Here is a 23931-nt window from a genome sequence, read left to right on the forward strand (position 1 = left end):
GGTGCCAGGGACAAGATGAGGTACATTGTGAAATCCTTTTCCATCATGCTGACCCTCTCCAACCATTCAAGATATGAATAGCCAAAACAAGCACCTCATCAATCTGATCATTCAATCTAGTGGCTCCACCACTTTCCACATTGAAATACCTAATTCAATGTTCAGTTGGATACATCCACTTAATAATTTTCCCTTTGAAGAGAGAAAGGGAGGGAATCTACTAGAGGTAAGAGAAGTTCGAAAACCTATTTGGTCTAGAAGTCAACTTCTCCAATTTGAAACAAGTTTGACAACTTTTGACCCCTACTCAAAATTTCTGATTAAGAGAGATCTAATCGCAACCAAATCTAAAGATTTTATTAAAACAATGCCAAGTAGCTGCCCAGGTTAAGCTGAAAAACCCAAATCAAATGGAAAAATATATGTGCAGGCACAACACACTCTAGACATTAGGGTGAGTAAACCACACGAAGAAAAATGCGAACCAGGAGATGCAGATAAGATGGGGCAGAAAATGATGCATACTTTAATCCAACTAAACCACACAAGAATTTCAACCAAAAAATAAACCACACAAAAACAAGGAATGAAAGAAAAGTTGTTACCTGCTCCTGTAGATGCTCTATCTTCTGAGTTTGCTGCATCACGTGTGGTGAAATGGAGGTGATTCAATGCAGACATTTCCACCATCTTCGTTTCCATTTGTTGGACTGCATCTAGAAGGCTCATCAACTCTGCCTGAACAATACATATGCAGAACAAAGTCTGAGTGACTTGAATGCCAGAGTAAAATAACCGATCAACTTCATCAATAATCAGTTTTCCCCAAGAAAAAGTGGATTGTGTGATTACCAGAAGGGCACCTGTCTCACATCCATGTGTTCTTGCTGGACTCTTAGAAGCTCACTTGGAACTTCATTAGACTTTTTTAATTCATTACCATTTGAGTTATCACAGAATGAATTGGCAGACTGATTAGTTTTCTTCTAGGTCTCACCATATTAATAGCCACCTGGAAGCTTATGGCTCTTAGCTGATCAAACTGTGTAGTGACAGAACGAAGCTTCTCACTTAAGATCAATACCTACAGTACAAGAGAGTAATTAACAGCAAATTAATCCGCCAGCCAATGCATGTCCAGATGTGGAACCACAATATCCTAGTCAAATCTGACAAGAAAACAGAGATTAGAAGTCGTCCCCCCCTCGCCATGGTCTCTCTCTCTCTCTCTCTCTCTGGTGCATGGGACAAAACCAGAAACCAAATTCCTCTGACTAAGCATAGGAAATTCATGCCAAAACAGAAAAATACCAGCAACCTTATGGCATTAGATATATTTACAACAAGAAAGAATGGACTCCACGCAGAATGATTCATCAAAATCAGCACCGCAACATGCGGACCTCAATATTATTCTACTGCAATGCAAAAGTCCCCCACTTTCTTTAAAAGAAAGAAAAGAAAAGTGGTGAAAAATATATCTGTGCTAGAGAGAATTCTTCCTGGCTGTAGTATCTTATTTAAACATCAGAGTCTCCAACACCCATACAGAGGCTCAACCATGAAAATCTCATAAAATAATAACAAACTTATGTCCTTTCTCGGAATCCTAAAGACCTAAAGCATCTCCAGCCTCACTAGATTAATATTATATGTTTTGATCTAAATAAATATAACTTGGACAATTAGTTTTCCTTAAAAACCATGCATGGTCATAAGATTATACTGCCATAAGATGCATAAAGATAGAATTGCCTCACCACTCCCTGTTTGTGTGCTCACCCAGTGTCGGCATTAGAGCCCTCGAGTTACATTATGTAAATGAATCAACAATAGCGATCATATTTATTTCAATATTGAGAGTACGTTTATATTCTTTGCCTTGGTAAAAGCTGATCTTTCCTTTTTGCATTATGAAAGATGCCATGGTGGCAGCCAGCTTTTGACGTTGAAGGCATCCATGACACCAAGGCAATAATAAGACTTATAGTACATTTGGTTCAGTTTTCCAAGGAGTTCCATTGGGAAAATGCTGTAGTATTTAAGCCTATCTAAGGGCTTTAGTCGAATCTTACTGAAAAAGTTGAAAGCAATAATCGATGAGATCAGCTTTGGTTTGGAATCGAATCTTTTGAAATTACATTTTTTTCCAAAACTACTATCACTAATTTTTTAGTTTTGATTTTATTTTCATTGTTCCAAAGTACCTTTACCATTATGGGTTGGTAAAAAGTTTAATATTTTTAATAAAAAGAAAAAGAAAACCAAAGTCAGCAGCATATAGCTTTGTAAAGAATAGTTTACCAAAAGCAATTTGTATTTCTTCAAACCCTTGGCCAACCCTTTAGGTTAAAGGTATTTGGGCGAAAAGAATCCTCAACGCCAAAACTTACATAGAGCTTAAGTTACAAAACTTACTAAAAAACATTTAAATTCTTACTTTTTATAAAATAAGACACTTGAGTGCCACATCCGGAGGAAAAAATCGTCAAAAATCTTGTGGCAATTTTTATTAATTTTCTCGCTTATGTGGCCAATCAGCAAAACCATACACAAAACGACGTTGTTTTGGTATAATTCGAATTTTCGTATAATAACTAATTAAATTAAAATTTTTAAAAAAATAAATAAATATTAATTAAAAAAAAGGAGGAGGAGGGAGGGCCGCGCTCTCACCGCCCTCCTTCTCCCTTTAATAAATTAATTATTATTTTAATTTAATTTAATTAAATATTATATTATTTATCCACGTAGTCACAAACCAATCGTTTTGAACACTATTTAGCTACATTAGTACAACTCCTTGAAGATTACAACATTAGTGTTTTGATTGATTTTCAATTTATTTTTGTTTTGATTTTGGCGTATTGTGTCATTGTGTTTGACTCCACGTGTTCCGGTGTCATGGTATTTGCCTAAAGGCTTTCAAAACTGAACAAATGCGGCAAGTAAATAGAAGTTGACATTCTGCATCTCGTGAAACTGTCCGATTTTAGAGAGAGAGAGAGACCGCCGAGCAAAGCAGAGCTTCAGTTTTCAGATTCATCAGCAGCTGCGATGAAGCGCGCGGCCTCTGGTGCTCCCCGTCTTCTTCTTCGTGCTCCAGCTGCGTGTCCGCTCCTCGGAGGTTCTGTTGATCCCTCCCTATTCTCACGGCCCGAACTGGTTCTTTGAGTTACGTGGAGAATATTTGCAGACCTGGTGGTGGGTGGAGGTGCGTTATTGTTTACGAGTGTCGGTGATGCCCTGTGTTGCTTCGGTAAATGATAAAGGCGAGCCCTTTGCCTTCCTCCAGGATTTCCGTCTGTTGGGCGCTATAGTGAGGATGAAGCACTACTCGACTGCCATCCGCTTGATTGAGCAACTGCCTTCTTGCTGACCATTTGGATGAATTGCTTCTGCCGGTTACAGTCAGTGGTTTGTATCCTGGGCAGAATCCTCAGCTTGGGTTTGACATCGATGTGGTGACATTGAGCACCAATTGATGGTCTCTTTATTCAGGCAAAACTGATCAAGCCTTGAGGTTCTGATGATATGGGACGAAATGGCCCCGAACCTGGTAAGGACACATGTGCGATAGTCGCCAGGGGTTATGCAGGGCGGTAAAACCAGATTGGCGATTGAATTGCTGAGGGACTGGGAAGAGAAGCTGCAGGATTGATTCCTTCACATACGGCATAGTAATTGATAGTCTTTGGCAAGGAGGGATTGATCACTGAGGCCTCGGGACTTCATGAAAGATGAGTAATGAAAGGTATCAAAACCAGATGTTGCTACTTATACCTCCTTGATCCAAGGTATGTGCAATGGTGGGCCAGATGGAAGATGCTCTCGTATTGTTGAAAGAGATGACGGGCAGAGGCATACAACCCGACATATTCACTTATAACTCCTTGGTTCATTACTTGTGCAAGCTAGCCAATGGAAAGATGCTACGGTCTTGTTGGAGAAGATGATGAAGGCAGGAATTGAACCGAACGTCTGCACTTTATACCTCTGTCATTCAATGAGTTAAAGTTTCCGGCCAATGGAAAGAGGCCCAAAGACTGCTGAGTCATATGGTGCAAAGCAGAATTATACCGGATGTTCAAACCTTCACTATTCTAGATGCACATTATAAAGAGGAAATGCTTGTAAGGCAGAGGCCATAATCAACCGGATGATTCAATTGGTAAAATGCCTAGTGTCACTTATAATGCATTGTTGAATGGTTATTGTTTGCAAAATAGGATGGATGATGCTCTAAGTGGTTCTTAATTTGATGGTTGAAAGAGGCTGCTCACCTGATGTTTGTTTTGTTAACACGTTGATTAATGGATACTTTCCTGGGGAAAGAGTTGACAAATAAAATACTGTTCCAAGAAATGCTTGAAAGGGCTTGAATCTGATGTCATCACGTACAACACTCTCATAAGTGGATATTGCCAGGTTGGGAACCTTAAAGCCACCGCGGAGGGAGCTAATTAGCGAGATGCGATCTCGATCGATCTGTATCTAGATCCATTATACCTTGAATTCTTTCCTGGATGGCCTGTGTAAAACGCAACAGATTGACAAGGCCATGATATTGTTTCAAAAGATGGAAGGTTCCAAATTTGTCCCAAACTTTGTGACTTACAATATTATAATGAATGGCATGTGTAATGCCAGAAAGCTCGACGATGCTAAGGGGCTGTTTGATTGTTTTTGCATGCTCAAGGCTTGCAACCTAACGTGTGGGCATGTAACATTCTCATGCATGGGTTGTGCAAAAGGAGGACATTTGGCAGAGCATATCAACTCTTAAAGGAGATGGAAGGAAATGGATGCTTCCCAGATGGGGTCACTTATAACACAATAATCCAAGGACTACTAAGAAATAACAAAAAGTACTAGGAGCCGCGCAACTTGTCGGTGAAATGGTTGAAAGGGGTTTTTTTCTGCAGATGTAGCAACGATGGAGTTGTGGGTCAAATATCTCATGACAGATGGAACTTCTTTCTAGTAGAACTCCATTGTCTCTGAGACTGTCCACTTTTCATCTGAAATGCAGAGTAAATCAGATTACCACCAAGTTTTCTTCCAATCGTCATCTCACTGAGTCTCATGTCCCATTAATGAAGTTGTTTTAAATCTGGGAGACAGTTCTATATCAGACCCGCCAAGACAGCAAATATTTGGAGGGTGGAAGGTGGATTTTGATACTCGTATGTAGGTTTGGTACCTAAATCTGTATTTAACTGGTATGTATACTTGTCTGTTAGTGCTTTTGGTGCCTAATGTTATTCAAACAGGTGAAATTCATACAAATGATTAAGCAGTCTAAGGATGATATTGAATTAAATAGATGTTAATAGCAATAACTTTACTTTGTAAATGAAGTATATTATGTCATAAATCCTGATTAGCCTATTGTGTATGTGCTTTGAGGGAGAGATCCAAGTTTTCTGTTATAAACTTTTTCACATCTGATCCTTACAATGTCCTATTCACCATAGATAGTTCAAGAAGACGCCCTCGAAGTGGATGGTATTTGAATCGGGTAGTGGAGAATATTTGGTCGAACTGTACTCAGATTATCACCACAGGTCGATTACACATTTGGTTTATTTGCTGAGCTTCTTACTGCAAATAACATAGGGATGGCTTCCTGACTGGGAACGTGGCTGCAAGTGTGAAAGCTACTTGAAGTATCTTACCCTTCACTGCAAGTGATTTTCCAAAAGCATTTGATGATGCGTGAACATGAACGCCATTGTCAAACATTCCAATGCTAGACGTCTTGAGAACAACAATCAACTTCATTACAGTCAGGCCCAGATATGTAAATTCCGTTGTCTTTTCCACTGCAGCAATTGGAAATTACTTTGCGATCAATAGGTTGGCTCTCAAAGGAGGTACATTCCTTAGCATTTTATCTGTTTTAATTAATTTCGGGAAACACATTTTCTCTCTCTTTTTTAAGTTTCTCACGTACAACAGGGGGACTTGCCTGAACCATCTGCCTCTCGTCATGCCCTCTACTCTTTGTCTTTGGCCAATCATGGTAGCGTGCAAGCATTTTTGGAGACCAGTCTTTGAGATAAGTTCACATTGGATCGCAAGACATGATCAATTGAAGTCAGGAAAAATAATTTGAAGTTGTGCATATATCACAAGAGGATCAACTCCTTGGCTGTCTCTTTTGTCCATTTCCTGATTTAGAAAAGCAGACTCATGGGCTTAGCAACTGAAGCAAGGCCACTTTTTATGATGACTCGTTAAATCTTCAAAGAAGGTTGGTTTCTTAAGTATCTCCTACACGGTAATAGTAGACGCTGGTTTGCTTCAATCTTATGCTGATGAGTCCATTTTTGTGTTTCATGCATTAGCTCATCCTCTGTACTTATCTTGGTTTATGTTGAATACACTTATACCATGAGTGTTGGCTTTGATTTAACATAGTTTCTATTTTGATTTGGCTTCGTTGAGATATTTTCTTGGCGTTGAGATATTTTCTTGCATTGAAATGACTGGATCCTCGCATGGCGTCATCTTGTGTGCTGTAAATATGTTCTGACCTCCTTAATGATTTTGGGTATCGATCCTTATGCAAAACTGGGGGCAAGTCATGGTTATTTCTTTCTGAATTTCATCAAGGAGTTGTGCTTAGAGTTCAACATATATGGTAAATTCACAAGCGGTTTGGCAAGGCGGTGGCCACTTTTTTTGGCCATTGGTAGCGTTTCCTTCTATTGATTTAGGCTTCTGGTTTTAAAACTATCTGCAAAGTCCTCTTATGTGCGTGTCTCCAACTGCCGTCCCTTGAAGACTCTCTTAAGTATCGTAGGAACAAACCCAATGATGTGGGTGTAGCTTGATGCACAATAGAATTTTCATAATAGTCGTTAGCTTTTAGCTACTTGCTTAGGTCTTTCGTCATGATAGAAAGAAAAAAAGTTGAAAACTTTAAAATAACAAAGAGAAGTATAGGAAAAGATATATGATATCATTTCCCACAATAAACATGACAACATGTATAGTAGAAATAACCACGCACAACAGAAATTAGGATACGTGATTAAAGAACATTTTTTTTCAACAAACTTAAACAACGCATGTCCTGGGGATTCTGCCATTCCGAACCAAAGGTTCTCTCTATTTGGTGCCACCACTGCGTAACCGTTGAACGAGTAGTTTTCATACCTCATTCTACAATGTTCAAGCTTCACTTGAGTGCCAAGACTGTTTGAACATATCGCCAGTATTTGGGATTTAACGGAGCCCATGCACATGCACCTGGTGCTGTAAGAAAGTGCTTGGCTACAAGTTGCGTGACCATAGGCGGCTGCTGCGGTACTAAGGAGATGGTAGAGTAGTTTGTAGTCCTCGTCACTAGGTGTCACGCGGTCACCATGTCTCAAGAATGTAAGCCATGCCGTTTGCGTAAGGATCATTGCTCGAATAGGAGCCGATATTGCAAGCCCTATTAACTATACCGGTGTGCAGGGCACCTTTGATAACATTGAACATCAAGAGGGAGGCATTAGCATAATTGCAACTTTTGAAGTAGTATCCATAATGTGATATGCCTTCAATTTTTTTCTCAACCCTACTTTGTACTTTGATAGGCCCTGGTCCCAACTATTTATAACAGTTGCGCCCAATAGGTTTTCTCCCACGATTAGCATATCAACCTTTCTTCCATAGTACCAATGCATAAACAATCTTAAAAGTTCTAGTTGTTTGTATTCAGAATGATAACAACGCAATTTGACCTGCTTAAGTAATTCAAAATATTTTTTTTTTAGTTTGCAATTTGTCCTTTTCTTTGGCTAACGTCTTTTTCTACCACTTGGACAACAGTTGCAATAATAATAATTAAAATAATTTGAAACAATAAATTTGTCTCTCTTCACAAATCATCGGTACCTGATTTTTTCATTTTTTGGAATTAATGAGGGTTTTATCACATTTCAATTGTCTCTTAATGTTCATTTGTATGCTGCTTATAAGAAGCTCATCCTTTTCATCTTGTACTCTCATTTATGTTCCACTTACTCTCCGGAGTTATCTTTTGTTGACTCCAATAACTCTAGACAACTTAATCAAGGGAGATTCTGATTCCTTTGCTTACTCGTTGAATCCTTGTTTCTGTTTTTTTTTTAAACATCCTATCTTGCATAACATTTGAACTATTCAATTTTGAGCTTGACTAGTACTCCCAAATTTACGTAAACTGTTGCATTCACATGCATCACTTGAGATCACTCATTGTTGCTCACGAAATACATGAGATATCTAAAGAAATAGCCAAAAGATTTATTCATTGGATCATGTTACCGATTATCTCAATGAATACTTGGCAAACATGCTCACAAGAAATTTTCTTATCTTCAATGCGTCAATAGGTATTCCTTAGAAATTGGCAAACATGCTCTGTTCTAGTTCTAGAATCTAGAAAGCCCAGATTTTCACGTGAAGCCTTTCTACTTGTGTCACTTTCTTTCGCGGATGAATGTTGAAGTTTTCTTCCTTGATTAATAAAAAATCTAGCTTCATATCGTTTTGTGATCAGGTAATTTCATTGCTCCTTTTTTTTCCTTTGTTTTAGTGATTCACAAATTGAGATGTGTATGACACCTATTTTTAGCAAATCTAGGAAAATAAAGAAAATAAAAATTGCATTGGAACAAATAAAAGGAAAAAATGAAAAATGAGGAAATTGATTTGATTGATTATGCATGGAAATTTGAAATTCTGATGAGCATTCAGAAACAATTTAAAATCAAGTAAATAAGAAGCAAGAATTTTGCAAAATAAAAATCTGAAGAGGACGATTGATTACAAATCACGCTATGATTACTACTGATTTAACGCGATGAAGATTAAACTGAAAAATGTCATATAAAGCAGCCATTCGAATTAGTATAAAAGAGAGCTTCATTTTTCGTAAGCAAGTGGATTTAAAAATCGAGAGTGAACTCAAGAAAATTTTCAAAGCAAAAGTAAGGAAGTTTTCTCCTTCATTTCTTTTTGAGTTCAATTTTCTGGGTCAGGTCAAAGGGGCTGTTTGCCCTTGACTGAAGAAAAGTACAAAAGTCAGCAGGGAATACGTGCGAGTAGACGAGGTGAGAGAGAAACCAAAAAAAGAAAAAAGAAAGAGACGCACTGTGCTTCTTCGTGGGTTCCTTCTCCGCAAAGCTGCACGACGTCCCGCCGCTCGCCTCCACCCTCTGTTCGAGCATCTGCAGCACTTGCCCGCCGATCACAGCACCCTGCCCACGACGTCACTGTCACTCGCCGGACTCGCCCGCATCTGCAGCTCCATCGCCGCACCTCCGAACGCCGGGCGCCCCGACGACCGCGCTTCCGCCCTCGCCGACGCCGCGCCACTGCAACACTCCTGATCCGCCCGCGACGCACCCGTCGATTCCGAGCTCCGCCGCGCCTCCGCACCGCCGCCTGCTGGTCCGCTCGCTGACGCCAGCGCCGCCCCCACTGCTCGCCGCGCCACCGCACCGCCTCCGCCGGTGATCCCTACCCGGATCGACGCCCACTGCCCCGGAGCTCGACGCCGTCGCCGCCCAGCAATCCGCGACGCCCCGACGCCAGCCGAGCCCCGCACCGCTGCCGACGTCGCCACCCAGCGACCCGCGGTCCAGCTCCGCCTCCGCCGCTGCTCCGAGCTCGAGCCCTCACTGTCGCCGTCCGCCTGCTCCCGCCGGAGTCCCGACGCCGGCCACCGTCCGTGGCACCTGCCGCACCTCTGAGCACCAGCATCGTCACTGCCCAAGCGCCCGCGCTCTGACCCTTTTATTTTAAAAAAGAGAGTCAAGGTAGTTTATTATTATTATTATTTATCATGTTTAGTTGTAATAGCTTAAATTGAAACATTGGATGTTTGTTCATTTTATGAATATTGTAGACATTATCCGCTAGATTTTTCCGGAATTATTATAATTATTAATTTAAGAGACATCGGATTATTTTTTTAATTATATTAATTTTGGGTATTTGGTAGAATTTTAATTGTTAAATCATTATAATTATTAATTTGATCCAAGACTTCGGATCAGATTTTTAATTATCTTGAACTTTTGTCGTAATGTTTAGGATTAGAGTAATCGTTAATTTAACCCCAGACAATGAGTTATTTTTTCGATTATTTTAATTCTTTATTTGCTGAATATCTTGATAGTGTAGATGTAAGTTTTATTTCATAATTGCTTGTCTTGGAAAAACACTAAAAATAATAAGAAAATAAAAATAAAAAATTCTGCATGAGCACATAGGTTTAGTAAATCGGACATGTAGGTTTAATAAATTAGAATTTCCTTAGGACATTTTTTAGGATTGCATTGGTAAAAATAAGTTAGGGTTGATTAAATAACATTTTACAAAATAAGGTTTTAGATAATGTTCGCACATCTCAAATCTCTTTTTAAAAAAAATAGTTTTCTAAGATAGGATAGGTTTAAGTCAAATTAATCCCTAGAATAAATTAGAAAATCATCCTTTTAGATAGATTAATTAGGACATTTATAAATTCTGAATTTCAATATAAAAAACCAAAAATACTAGGTGCATGTTAATTAGTTTGCATAATAGGATTATTTAATCAGAATTTGTTCATTAGTGAAGTTAGGTCATGAGGTGCATAATAATTAGTTTGCATAATAGACCCATTTAATTAGAATTTGCATATTAATAGGATTAAGTCATTTAGTTTAGAAATGCATTTTATAAAAGAACTCCAATTTTAAGAAAATCCAAAAAATGATTGCTTGCTTTGTATGATGCAATTTATTTATTTGAATGTTTTAAATAATGGATGAGTGCGTGTAGTCACCGTATCGACGATGTAAGTAATTTAGGTTAAAATAAATCACCGCCGCAAAAATAATTTTGAAAAAAAAAAGAAATGGTACCTTTGCAGGCTGAGAAGTTTAATGTAACTGTCTCCCACCCATGGGCCTTGTTCAGGAGAAATAAATCTCCCTTTATTTTACTTAGGTGTAGTTAATAATCTTTGCATGTTAAAAAAACTTAAACCCAAGTCGCGAATTGGTATCTTTTGAGAGTCCGGCTAAGTGTAAAACTTAGCAGTCCATTAAGATGTATCCATATTGTTCTAACGTAAATCACTAAGAACGAATTATCAGCTTCTTTTAATGATTTTTGTTCTTACTTTTGATTTTGTTCTAAATCTATTCTCAACAAAAATTTAATAAACGAATTATTTTTCTGTTCGAAGAACAGAAAATAAAATTAGATATTTTTGGAGCGTTACTAAACAAGGCCAAATTGACTCTCGAACACATTTTTCTGTTTTTTTTTTTTTTTAAGTCTCACGTACGGCAGGAGGATATGCTTGGATAGTCTGCCTCTTGTTACACCTCAACTCTTTGTTTGCTGACACAATCATAATAGCATGCAAGCATTTCAGAGATAGGTCTTTATGCTAAGCTGCTAGTGGATACCTAAACAACATCTTGTTTTATGTTGTCTTGTGAATTGGTGGTAATTTGCACCTCCAGCCAGTTCCGTTCTAGTTCTTATGACAGATATTTAAAGAAATATAATTTGAGAATGTTAGTTAGGCATTTTTCTTTGCTGTTCATATAAATGATTGGAAGTGCATCATGGAATTTGAAATCCCTTGCACATGTGCCGGAGAATATGGAACTAGCCTTGATGTCCTAATTATGCCATGATCCTATTAAGGGACGCTGCATTGTAGGAAATCTATCAAGTGGTCCTATGTACCCTTCTTTAGTGTTGTATCTTGCTAATGGAAACAGCTCACAAGTACCATCGCTACTAATCACCATTGTGGTACCTTTTGCTCTATGCAATAGTGTTTTCAAATCCGAGCCTATTGGATATTAGGTCAAGTCTACCTAAAATCGATGGACTCAATAAACCCGACCCATGTTCTTTGAAGTTCTTTCTAAGAGAATATGCAATGTGTATAAGTAGGGGTGAGCATGGTTTTAAGGTAGATCCGAACCGAAAACCAGATTAGTGGGAACTTGTTCAGTTCTAAGTTTCAAGATATACATGGTAAGTTTCAAGTTAAAAAATTAAGGAATTTATTTTGATAACAGATTCCAGTTTCTTGGTTGGTAGAAGCTAGAACAAATTTTTGTATTTTTCTTTATTTATGTCTTTGTATGATTCTACATTATTCCATAGCGTCTATTGAATCACTAGTCTGAATTTCTATTTTACATCGAGATTCTTTTACTTTGTTAATGTGTCATATTATTCGTGTATCTAAATATAAGTTTTGATAAGTGAATTGTAATAGCATGTAGTGATCATTAAAAGTGATGATTCACCGTAATCGTTCAATTAATAATAATGGAAGGCTGGGTAGAATTTGGATCCGACCTTAGAACATATTACAAGGTACATTGCAGGTTTTAAGGTATGCGGAATAAGTTTTAGGTTCCAAAATATAATGAATCTATTTTAGCGGGTAGGTTCTATGTCCTGTGGAACCTCTACAAATCTGGAATTGCTCACCCCTGTGTATAAGTACCACTCTCCTCAAAACAAGTTATCATGGCTTCAAAAGGAGATTGGTTGGATAAAAGAGATAATTATTTTGTATTTGCATACGAAATGTTATTATTCAACTTGAGAAAAGAGCAAGAGAGGAAGAAGACAATATTTGTTTTTTTGGAAGAACAATATGCCACATCTATATTAAAGCATTGATTGTTTTCTATTCATTGTATTTGATAATTTGGATGGCAGAGTGTCTTTTAGTGAAATATCATGATTTAGTCCTAGTGAGTGTAGATATGGCGCCTTTTGAATGTGATCTTCTTTTTTGTCCAATTTTCGTATCAATTTTACCCAATATGTTGTTCATTGAATTGAAAAAGTGAACAAAATTTGTACCATTAGAAATTATTTGAAACAAGCTTTTAAATGACACATTACCGGGATTTGGGGCTTATTTTGTGCAATTTACTAGGACTTCACGTGAGTAATTTTGAGGGAATGGAAGTTTTGGGACAAATTAAACCCTAACCAATGGTGGAGATGCCATGTGACCATCGAGTGCTCGTTCGATAGCTATTTTAGCATCGGTGATGAGCATAGGGTATAGCTCACTTCATGAAGAATTTGAGAAAAGTCCATTCTAAGGGTCCTTTAAGAAAAAGAGTCTAACAAGGTATTTTGGTTTTTTCTGTTTTTTTTTTTGGGTTAATACAACTAAAAAAATCTCAAATTAGTAAACACATGACATATTTATTGCAAATTAATTTCATCTCACAAAAAAAAACCCCCAAATTGGTATTCAAACAAAATCTATTTGTAATGCATACCTATCAACACAAATGAGAAGCTATAAGATGAATGAGAGGTGAAGAATGATTGATCCGATGTGGAAAATTCATATATGTTGACATGTATGCATTTTAACATAGCATATATTTGGGTGAGGGATATCGATTTGGGATGTTCTATGAGATGAAATTACTTTGGATAAATATATCATGAGGTATTAATTTGGGATATTTTTCAAAAGACTAAAGCTTTGGGATAAATGTTTAAGGTACTACCAATTAGAGTTTGTTAATGAAAGTAACCCCATTTTGTTTTCTCATTTTGGGGTAAGCTCACAGTTCCTCGATTCACTCACGTTTGACGCCTCTCTCGCCGATCGTAGCCACCAATGACTAGCCCGAGCCGATCGCAGCCACCAATGACTAATGTCCTAGTATCGCCGTCCACCACGAGCATTCGCTGTCCACATGCTTCTTCCCTGCTCTATGCCCCACCAATCCATCCCAATTTTTTGCTAGTTTTGGCCCTCCAACAACATTCTCCAGACATACACACGTGATTCATAATCTTGATTTGGGAGCTTTATAGTTCAAGCTTGTATTTTATTGAGGGCTTGTCCAAGCCCATGAGTAGCTACTGGCATATATAGGTCCCTTTGGTTTGGTTTTGAGAAAATGTTCTTGGGAAAATACAAACACTTTTGGGGCAAAGGGGTTTTCCAAATGTAAATAGTGCTTGGTGAATTGTAATTTTAAAGTGCATTAAAAAACACTTTGGTTTAAATATCGTTCGATAAAAAATTACATTTATAAAAGGACTTTAATAATTTTTTTGTTAAAAAGTTTTTACATTTTTTTTTTTAAGTTTAGCCATTGGCGGCCAAACGACTGGATCTGGTATTATGAGCGGCCTAGACCGAGTCGTGCGACCTCAAGCAACCCCAAAATAAACAGTCGCCAATGTGCAACCCTTGACTAGCAATATAAGACAAATCTTGTGTTTCAATTCTTGTTTTCTTTTTGTGTCCGGGAACCCCAAACCCAGCCGCATGGAGGCGAAACCAGGATGAACCGGGCCACCACCACGAGACTCAGCCACGGGTGAGTCGCCGAATGTCTTGCGCGGAGTTTTGAACCTCCCCGGTGGGGGAGAGAGGGCGCCAAACCACTGCGGCCACACGGGCGGTGGTTTGTGTTTCAATTTCTTTTCCTCGCTCTTTTTTTTTTTTTGTAATTGTGCGTGAATCCTTACACCATAGCTGCCGTTACTTGCTCATGTTCTTTCCCTCCGATTTAGCTCGTGAAAATGGTCATTTGTATCGTTTGTAAAAAAATTTATAAAAATATTTGTATTGTAAGCTAAATGATGATATAAGATAAATCCGCCATTGCTTCTCTCCTGCTCTATACCCCACTTTCAAATCCATCCCTATTTTTTGCCACTTTTGCTTCTCTAACAACAACTTCCCATACTATATGATATATTGAAGTGATTCATACTCCCAATTAAGGAATGCACACAAGAGTTTGGAGATTTTTATAATTTGAGTTCATATTTATTAGCAGTTTAGGCTTAAGCTCATGAATAGTTACGAGCATATATAATTTCTTTCTCTTGTAGTGAAAATTGTAACATAAAAAGATGCAATATGCTAATTATAGTAGAGTTATTTGCTAAATGTACTCCTAGTTTAGGAGCAATTTGGGATAAATTTTGTGTTTCAATTTCTCCTTCTCGCTTTTAATTTATTTTTCTTGTGATTGTGCGTCAAATTTTAACGCCATAGCCCATCACTACTCATGCTCTCTCTTTCTCTCTCTCTTGCTAGCTCTTGAATCGTCTTCGGCATTATTAGTTAGGTCCTTGGACAATTATATTTCCTAGAAGGATTGTTGTTTCCCTTTCTCTCTTTTAGCTTGTGAATCATCTCTGGTACATGTTGTTTAGGTCCCGAATAATTATATTTCAGCGACTGCGTCATGCAGCCGCAACGCCCGCCATCTCAGAAAATTAGGAATGATTATTGAAAGATGTTAAATCAAATTTCAATTGTTGGATCGACATGAAATGAGTTAAATTTGCTATTATATGCTATAATTTATTCATCCGCAACATACGAAGGTCGAGAGGCGTTGTTGATTGAAATATATTGTTGAGTGCCCTCATCTGTTATCACACTGTTGATTAATATGTTCAATGATCTGGTAAATCTCAATTAGTTGGAGAAGTAAAACTGTGCGCATGAGTCGCCCACAAAAAATGAAAATCTGATTTTGCGATTAATTGTATCACTTATTAAAAAATGGATAAAAGAAATATTCGTATTGTCAGTAAATAATGATGCGAAATCATTTGAAATCATGTCCTATCCAGATCTACATCTTTCTGTTCGATATCATAACCAAGAAACGGTAGAGCCAAGCCCGAATATGAAAGCTTGATAGAGAGAGAGCCATAAGCTGAAGCTTTTCAGCTTTCAGATTCATCATCAACCGATGAAGCCAAAGAATGTCTGCCCTGCTTCTTCCATCTTCCTCCTTCTTCGTGCTCCAGCTGCGTTCTCCAGCGAGTCGTCATCCCATTCCATCCTCCATCTCCCTCATCCTTCTCATCTCCTTTCTCGTCTCCCCGTCGTCGGAGGTTTTCCTCGACCCCTAACCCTAATTTAGACGATCCCAACCAGGTCTTGAGTTACGTGAGGAGAAATTGCAGAGCTGGTGGTGGTTTGTTTACGAGTGTCGGTGATGCCCTGTGTTGCTTCGGTAAAATGATAAAGGCGAGCCCTTTGCCTTCCTCCAGGGATTTCAATCTACTGTTGGGCGCTATAGTGAGGATGAAGCACTACTCGACTGCCATCCGCTTGATTGAGCGGCTGCCTTCTTTGGGGGTCGAGGATGATGTTGTGTTGCTCACTATTTGGATGAATTGCTTCTGCCGGTTAAGGCGGGTTGATTTGGGTTTGTCTATTCTGGGCAGAATCTTCAAGCTTGGGTTTCCCATCACTGTGGTGACGTCGAGCACCCTGATTGACGGTCTCTTTATTCAGGGCAAAACTGATCAAGCCTTGAGGTTCCTCGATGATATGGGACGAAATGGCCCCGAACCTAATGAGACCACGTATGCGATAATTGCCAAGGGGTTATGCAGGGCAGGTAACACCAGATTGGCCGTTGAATTGCTGAGGACTGGGAAGAGAGAAGCTGCAGGCTCGGTTCCTTTGCATACGGCATAGTAATTGATGGTCTTTGCAAGGAGGGATTGATCACAGAGGCGTTGAGACTCCACGGCATTATGAGCAAGAAAGGCGTCAAACCAAATGTTGTTACTTATAACACCTTGATCCACGGTCTGTGCGATGTAGGCCAGATGGAAGATGCTCTCATATTGTTGAAAGAGATGACAAGCGGAGGCATCCAACCCGACATATTCACTTATAACTCCTTGGTTCATTACTTGTGCAAGCTAGGCCAATGGAAAGATGCGACGGTCTGGATGGAGAAGATGATGGAGGCAGGAATTGAACCGGATGTCGTTACTTATACCTCTGTCATTCAAGAGTGTGCAATTCCGCCAATTGAAAGAGTCCCAAAGACTGCTGAGTCATATGGTGCAAAGCAGAGTCATGCCGAATGTTCAAACCTTCAATATTCTGGTGGATGCACATTGTAAAGAGGGAATGCTTGTAGAGGCAGAGGCCATAATCAACCGGATGATTCAATTAGGTAAAATGCCTGATAGTGTCACTTACAATGCATTGTTGAACGGTTATTGTTTGCAAAATAGGATGGATGATGCTCTGGTGGTTCTTAATTTGATGGTTGAAAGAGGCTGCTCACCTAATGTTGTTACCTATAACATGTTGATTAACGGATACTGCAAAGTGAAAAGAATTGACAAATAAAAATACTGTTCCAAGAAATGCTTGAAAGGGGCTTGAATCCTGATGTCATCACGTACAACACTCTCATAAGTGGATATTGCCAGGTTGGGAACCTAGAAGCCGCGGGGGAGCTAATTAACGAGATGCGATCTCATGATCTGTATCTAAATCATTATACCTTGAATTCTTTCCTGGATGGCTTGTGTAAAACACGACAGATTGACAAGGCCATGACATTGCTTCAAAAGATGGAAGGTTCCAAATTCGTCCCAAACATTGTGACTTACAATATTATAATGAATAGCATGTGTAATGCCGGAAAGCTCGACGATGCTAAGGGGCTGTTTGATTCTTTGCATGCTCGAGGCTTGCAACCTAACATGTCGACATGTAACATTCTCATGCATGGGTTGTGCAAAGGAGGACGTACAGAGGAAGCATATCAGCTCCTAAAGGAGATGGAAGGAAATGGATGATTTCCAGATGGGGTCAATTATAACACAATAATCCAAGGACTACTAAGAAATAACAAAAGTACTAGAGCCGTGCAACTTGTCAGTGAAATGGTTGACAGGGTTTTTCTGCAGATGTAGCAACGATGGAGTTGTGGGTCAAATATCTCGTGAAAGATGGAACTTCTTCCTTTTCTAGTAGAACTCTCCATTGTCTCTGAGATCTGTCCACTTTTTCGTCTGAAATGTGATGCAGAGTAAATCAGATTACCGCCAATTTTTCTTCCAATCGTCATCTCACTGAGTCTCATGTCCCATTAATGAAGTTGTTTTAAATCTGGGAGACAGTTCACTATATCGAACCCGCCAAGATGGCAAATATTTGGGGGGTGGAAGGTGGATTTTGATCCTTGTATATCTAGGTTCAGTACAAAATCTCTGTATTTAACTGGTATGTTTACTCGTCTGTTAGTGCTTTTGGTGCCTAATGTTATTCAAACGGGTGAAATTCATACAAATGATTAAGCAGTCTAAGGATGATATTGAATTAAATAGATGTTAATTGCAACAACTTTACTTTGTAATGAAGTATATTCTGTCATAAATCCTGATTAGCCTATTGTGTATGTGCTTTGAGAGAGAGATCCTAGTTTTCTGTTATAAACTTTCTTTTTCACAATCTGATCCTTACAATGTCCTATTCACCATAGATAGTTCAAAGAAGAGGCATACCGTGAAGTGGATGGTATTTGAATCGGTAGTGGAGAATATTTGGGTCTAGCTGTGTACTCAGATTATCACCACAGGTCGATTACATATTTGGTTTATTTGCTCAGCTTCTTACGTGCAAATAACATAGGGATGGCTTGCTGAGTGAGGAACGTGGCTGCAAGTGTATGAAAGCTACTTGAAGTATCTTCCCTTTGCACTGCAAGGGATTTTCCAAAAGCATTTGATGATGGGTGAACATGAACACCATCGACAAACATTCCCAATGCTAGAGGTCTTGAGAACAACAATCAACTTCATCGCAGTCAGGCCCAGATGATTTAAATTCCATTGTCTTTTCCACTGCATTAATTGAATTACTTTGCCGATCAATAGGGTTGGCTCTCAATGGAGGTACATTCCTTGGCATTTTTATCTGTTTTAATTACTCACTCGGGAACACATTTTTCTGTTTGTTTTTTAAGTTTCTCACTTACAACAGGGGGACTTGCCTGGACCATCTGCCTCTCTTCATGCCCTCTACTCTTTGTTTGCTGACCCAATCATAGTAGCGCACAAGCATTTTGGAGACCAGTCTTTGAGCTAAGTTCACGATTGGATACTGTGGGAGACATGATCAATCGAAGCCAGAAAAAATAATTTGAAGTTGTGCGTATGTCACAAGAGGATCAACTCTTTGGCTGTCTCTTTTGTCTATTTCCTGATTTAAAAAGCAGGCTCATGGGCTTAGCAACTGAAGCAATTCCACTTTTATGATGACTCGTAAAATCTTCAAAGAAAGTTGGTTTATTAAGCATCTCCTACTGCATTAGTGGATGCTGGTTTGCTTCAATCTTATGCTGATAAGTCCATTTTGCATTTCATGCATTAGCTCATCCTCTGTACTTATCTTGGTTTTTGTTGAATACACTTATATCTTATGATCAGTAACTGATTTAACATAGTTTCTATTTGGCTGATTTGGCTTCCTTGAGATATTTTCTTGGCATTGAAATGACTGAATCCTTGTGCGGCATCTATACTGTATGCTGTAAACACGTTTTGACCTCCTTAGTGATTTCGGGTAGTGATTCTTATGCAAAAACTGGGGCAAAGTCATGGTTGTTTCTTTCTGAATTTCATCGAGGATTGTGCTAAGAGTTCAACATATATGGTAAATTCACAAGGTTTTAAAAGGTCGTGGCCATTTCTGTTAGCCATTAGGTAGCGTTTCCTTCTATTGATTTAGACTTCTGGTTTTGCACTATCTTGCACGTCCTCTTTGTGTGCGTGTCTCCAACTGCCGTCTCTTGAAGACTCTCTTAAGTATCATAGGAACAAACCCAATGATGTGGGTGTAGCTTAGATGCACAATGCAAGTTTGATTTTTCATAATAGTCGTTAACTTTTAGCTGCTTGCTTAGGTCTTCTCGTCATGAAAAAAAAAACAATTTGAAAACTTTAAAATAACAAAGAAAGTATAGGAAACAATATCATTTCCCACAATAAATATGACAACATGTATAGTAGAAACAACCACGCACAACAGAAATCAAGATACGTGACTAAAGGACTTATTCTTCAACAAACTTAAGCAACGCATGTTCTGGGTTTGTTGCCATTCAAACAAGGTTCTCTATGTTTGGCGCCAAACTACGTAACCGTTGAATAAGTAGTTTTCATACCTCATTCTACAATGTTCAAGCTTCACTTGAGTGCCAAGACATGTCCACTGTTTGGACATATCGCCAGTATTGGGATTTAACGGAGCCCGTGCATTTGCCACAATTGCTGTAAGAAAGTGCTTGGCTACAAGTTGCGAGACCGTAGGCGGCTGCCACGGTATAAGGAGATGTGGTAGAGTAGTCGTAGTCCGCGTGATTTGGTGTCACGGTCACCATGTCCTCGAGAATGTAAGTCATGTTGTTTGCATAAGGATTGTCGCTCGAATAGGAGCCGGTATTGCAAGCCCTATTAACTATACCGGTGCGCGGCACCTTTGACAACATTGAATATCAAGAGGGACAACATTAGCATAATTCCAACTCTTGAAGGAGTATCCATAATGTGATATACCTTAATTTTTTCGCCCTAGTCCTGACTATTTTTAAATTGTGCGCAATAGGTTTCCCTACGATTAGCATATCAACTTTCTTCCATGGCACCAATGCATAAACAAAAGCTTATAGCTGTTTGTATATAGAATGAAAAAGAAGAAGAACGCAATTTGATATTTTGTTGTTCTTCCATGGTTCCAATGCATAAATAATCTTAAAAGCTTCTAGCTGTTTGTATACAGAATGAAAACAACGCAAATGCAATTTGACCTGTTTAAGTAATTCAAAATATTTCTTTAGTTTGCAATTTGTCCTTTTTCTTTGGCTAACGTGTTGTTTCTACTACTTGGACAACCGTCGCACACAATTGTACAATTTGAACACACACAAATTTGTCCATCTTTCACAGATCATCGGTAATTCCGATTTTTCATTTTTGAATTAACGAGAGTTTTATCACGTTTCAATTGCCTCTCAATGTTCATTTGTATGTCATTTATGTTGCTCGTTCTTTTTTCATCTTGTACTCTCATTTATGTCTCGTTCTATTTCTCGGAGTTATCTTTCGTTGACTCCAACAACTCTAGACAAACTTAATCTAAAGGAGATTCTTGATTCCCTTGCTCATTCGTTGAATCCTTGTTTTTGTTTTTCTCTTTTACATTCTATCTTGCATAACATTGAATTATTCAATTTTTAGCTTGATTAGTACTCCCAAATTTACGTAAACCGTTGCATTCACATGCATCACATGAGATCACTCATTGGTGCTCACAAAATACATGAGATATCTAAAGAAACAGCCAAAAGAAACAGCTCACTAGTACCATCACTACTAATCACTGTGGTGGTACCGTTTGCTCTATGCAATAGCATTTTCAAATCCGGGCCTATTGGATATTAGATCAAGTCTACCCAAATGGATCGACTCAATAAACCCAACCCATGTTCTTTGAAGTTCTTTCTAAGAGAATATGTAGTGTGTATAAGTAGGGGTGAGCATGGTTTCAAGGTAGATCCTAGAACTGAAGAACCAAATTAGTGGGAACTTGTCTAGTTCTAAGTTTCAAGGTATATAGGGTAGGTTTCAAGTTTCAAAAATTGATGAATTTATTTAGATAATAGATTCCAGTTTCCGTAGGTACAAGCTAGAACAAATGTGTATTTTTGTTTGTTTATGTCTTCTTATAATTCTATAGTATTCCACGGTGTCTATTGAATCACTAGTATGAGTTTTCATTTTATGACTGAAATTTTTTATTTTGTTAATGTTTCATATTATTCATGTATCCAAATATAAGTTGTGGTCAGTGGAATTGTAACAATGAGTAGTGGTCTTTAAAAATGATGCATTGTAATCATTCAATTAATAATACAAGTGAAACCTGGGAAAAAGAACTTGGAACCACCTTGGAACATACAACAAGGTAGATTCTAGGTTTTAAGTATGTATGGGATAGGTTTTAGGTTCCAAAATAATAAACTTATTTTAGTAGGTATGTTCGATGTTCCAGGTGGAACCTATAAAAATCCAGAATCGCTCACCCTTATGTATAAGGGACCACTCTCCTCAAAACAAGCTATCATGGCTTCAAAAAGGAGATTGGTCGGATAAAAGAGATAATTATCTTGTATTTGAATACGCATATGTTATTATTCAACTTGAGAAAAGAGCAAGAGAGGAAGAAGACAATATGTTTTCTCTTTCCGAAGAACAATATGCCACATCTATATTAAAGCATTGATTGTTTTCTATTCAGTGTATTTGATAATTTGGGTGGCATAGTACCTTTTAGTGAAATATCATAATTTAGACCTAGTGAGTGCAGATATAGGCGCCTTCCGAATGCGATCTTCTTTCGTCCAATTTTTATATCAATTTTAGCCAATATGTTGTTCATCGAATCGGAAAAGCTTGGTTGATTTTGGGTGCACTGTGTGTGGAACAAAATTTATACCATCATAAATTATACAAAACAAGCTTTTAAATGACACATTACCGGGATTTGGGGGCTTATTTTGTGCAATTTATGGGACTTCACGAGTAATTTTGAGGGTATTGAAGTTTGGGACGAATTAAACCCTAACTGATGGTGGAGATGGCCATGTGACCGTCGCATGCTCATTGGATAGATATTTTAGCATCATTGATGAGCATGGGGTATAGCTCACTTTTGGAGAATTTGAGAAAAGCCCATTTTAAGGGTCCTTCAAGAAAAAGCGTCTAACATGGTATTTTGGCTTTTTTTTCTGATTTTTTTTGGGTTAATAAAACTAGAAAATCTCAAATTAGTAAACACATGACATATTTATTGCAAATTAATTTCATCTAACGAAAAAAAAAACCCCCAAATTGGTATTCCAAACCAAAATCTACTTGTAATGCATACTTGTCAACACAAATGGTAGATGACTATAAGAGACGAATGAGAGGTGAAGAATGATTGATCCAATGTGGAAAATTCACATATGTTGACATATATGCATTTTAATAGAGCATATATTTCGGCGAGGGCTATCAATTTTATGTTTTGTGAGATGAAATTAGTTTGATAAATATATCATGAGGTATTAATTTGGATCTTTTTTCAAAAGACTAAAGCTTTGGGATAAATGTTTAAGGCCACCAATTAGAGTTTGTTAACGAAAGTAAACTCATTTTGTTTTTCATTTTGGGTGAGTGAATCGCATTTTAGATGCCTTTTCGCTCTAATTCTTGTTTGCTTCTCTCGATCGCAGCCACCAATGACTAGCCCAAGCATCGCCATCCACCACTGGAGGCCTTGAGTATTCGTTGCCATCCGCCACTACTTCTCCCCGCTCTATGCCCCACTCAAATCCATCCTATTTTTTTTGCTAGTTTGTTTCTCCAACAACAGTCTCCGTAATATACTATATATTGGGACGTGATTCATAATCTCAATTCGGGAGCTTTTATAGTTTGAGCTCGCATTTTATTAAAAACATGGGTTTATACCCATAAATAGCCATTGGGTATATATAGATCCTTTTCATTTAATTTTGGAAAATGTTATTGGGAAAATGCAAATACCTTTGGATTAAAGGGATTTTTCGAAATGTAAATAGTGTTTGGCGAATTTTAATTTTAAAGTGCAGCAAAACAACTTTGGTTTAAATGCTGTTCAATAAAAATTGCATTTGTAATGGACTTTTAATAAATTTTTGTTAAAAAATTTTACATTTTTTTTTTCTTTTAAGTTTAGCCATCGGCGGCCAATGATCGAATATGGCGCATATGCTGCGATTGTGTTTCGTTTAAAAATTAATTTATAATTTTAAATGTAGAAAAGGTGTTTCCTGCTCCGGTGGAACAATTTTGAACAAAACAACGCGTTTGGTAAACTTGTTCGGAAATAAAAATAAACGAAACATGTTTGGTAAATTTGGATAATTTTTTATTTCTTTTTATTTTTTCTATTTTTTTTCTTTTTTTCCTTTTTTCTTTTTTTCTTTTTCATTTTTTTTTTCTTCTTGGTTTGTCGGGCTGCCAAGGCCTTGGTTTGGCGACTTCTGACCGCGAGGCCGAGCGCTCGCCTGGGCGGGCGGGGCG

At 38.1% G+C, this 23931-nt stretch overlaps 1 protein-coding gene across 1 annotated transcript; it reads left to right on the forward strand.

Moving 5' to 3' along the window:
• Nucleotides 1-15882: 15882 nt before the first annotated feature.
• On the forward strand, nt 15883-17713 carry LOC120293679 (pentatricopeptide repeat-containing protein At1g63400-like). Its single transcript, XM_039313408.1, is given in 4 exon segments — nt 15883-16444; nt 16447-16743; nt 16847-17156; nt 17159-17713. Coding segments are annotated over 4 exon segments (1482 nt in total). The 5' UTR covers nt 15883-16030; the 3' UTR covers nt 17620-17713.
• Nucleotides 17714-23931: the final 6218 nt, after the last annotated feature.

This window comes from Eucalyptus grandis, chromosome 1 (genome assembly GCF_016545825.1).
Source record: "Eucalyptus grandis isolate ANBG69807.140 chromosome 1, ASM1654582v1, whole genome shotgun sequence".
Taxonomy (NCBI): domain Eukaryota; kingdom Viridiplantae; phylum Streptophyta; class Magnoliopsida; order Myrtales; family Myrtaceae; genus Eucalyptus; species Eucalyptus grandis.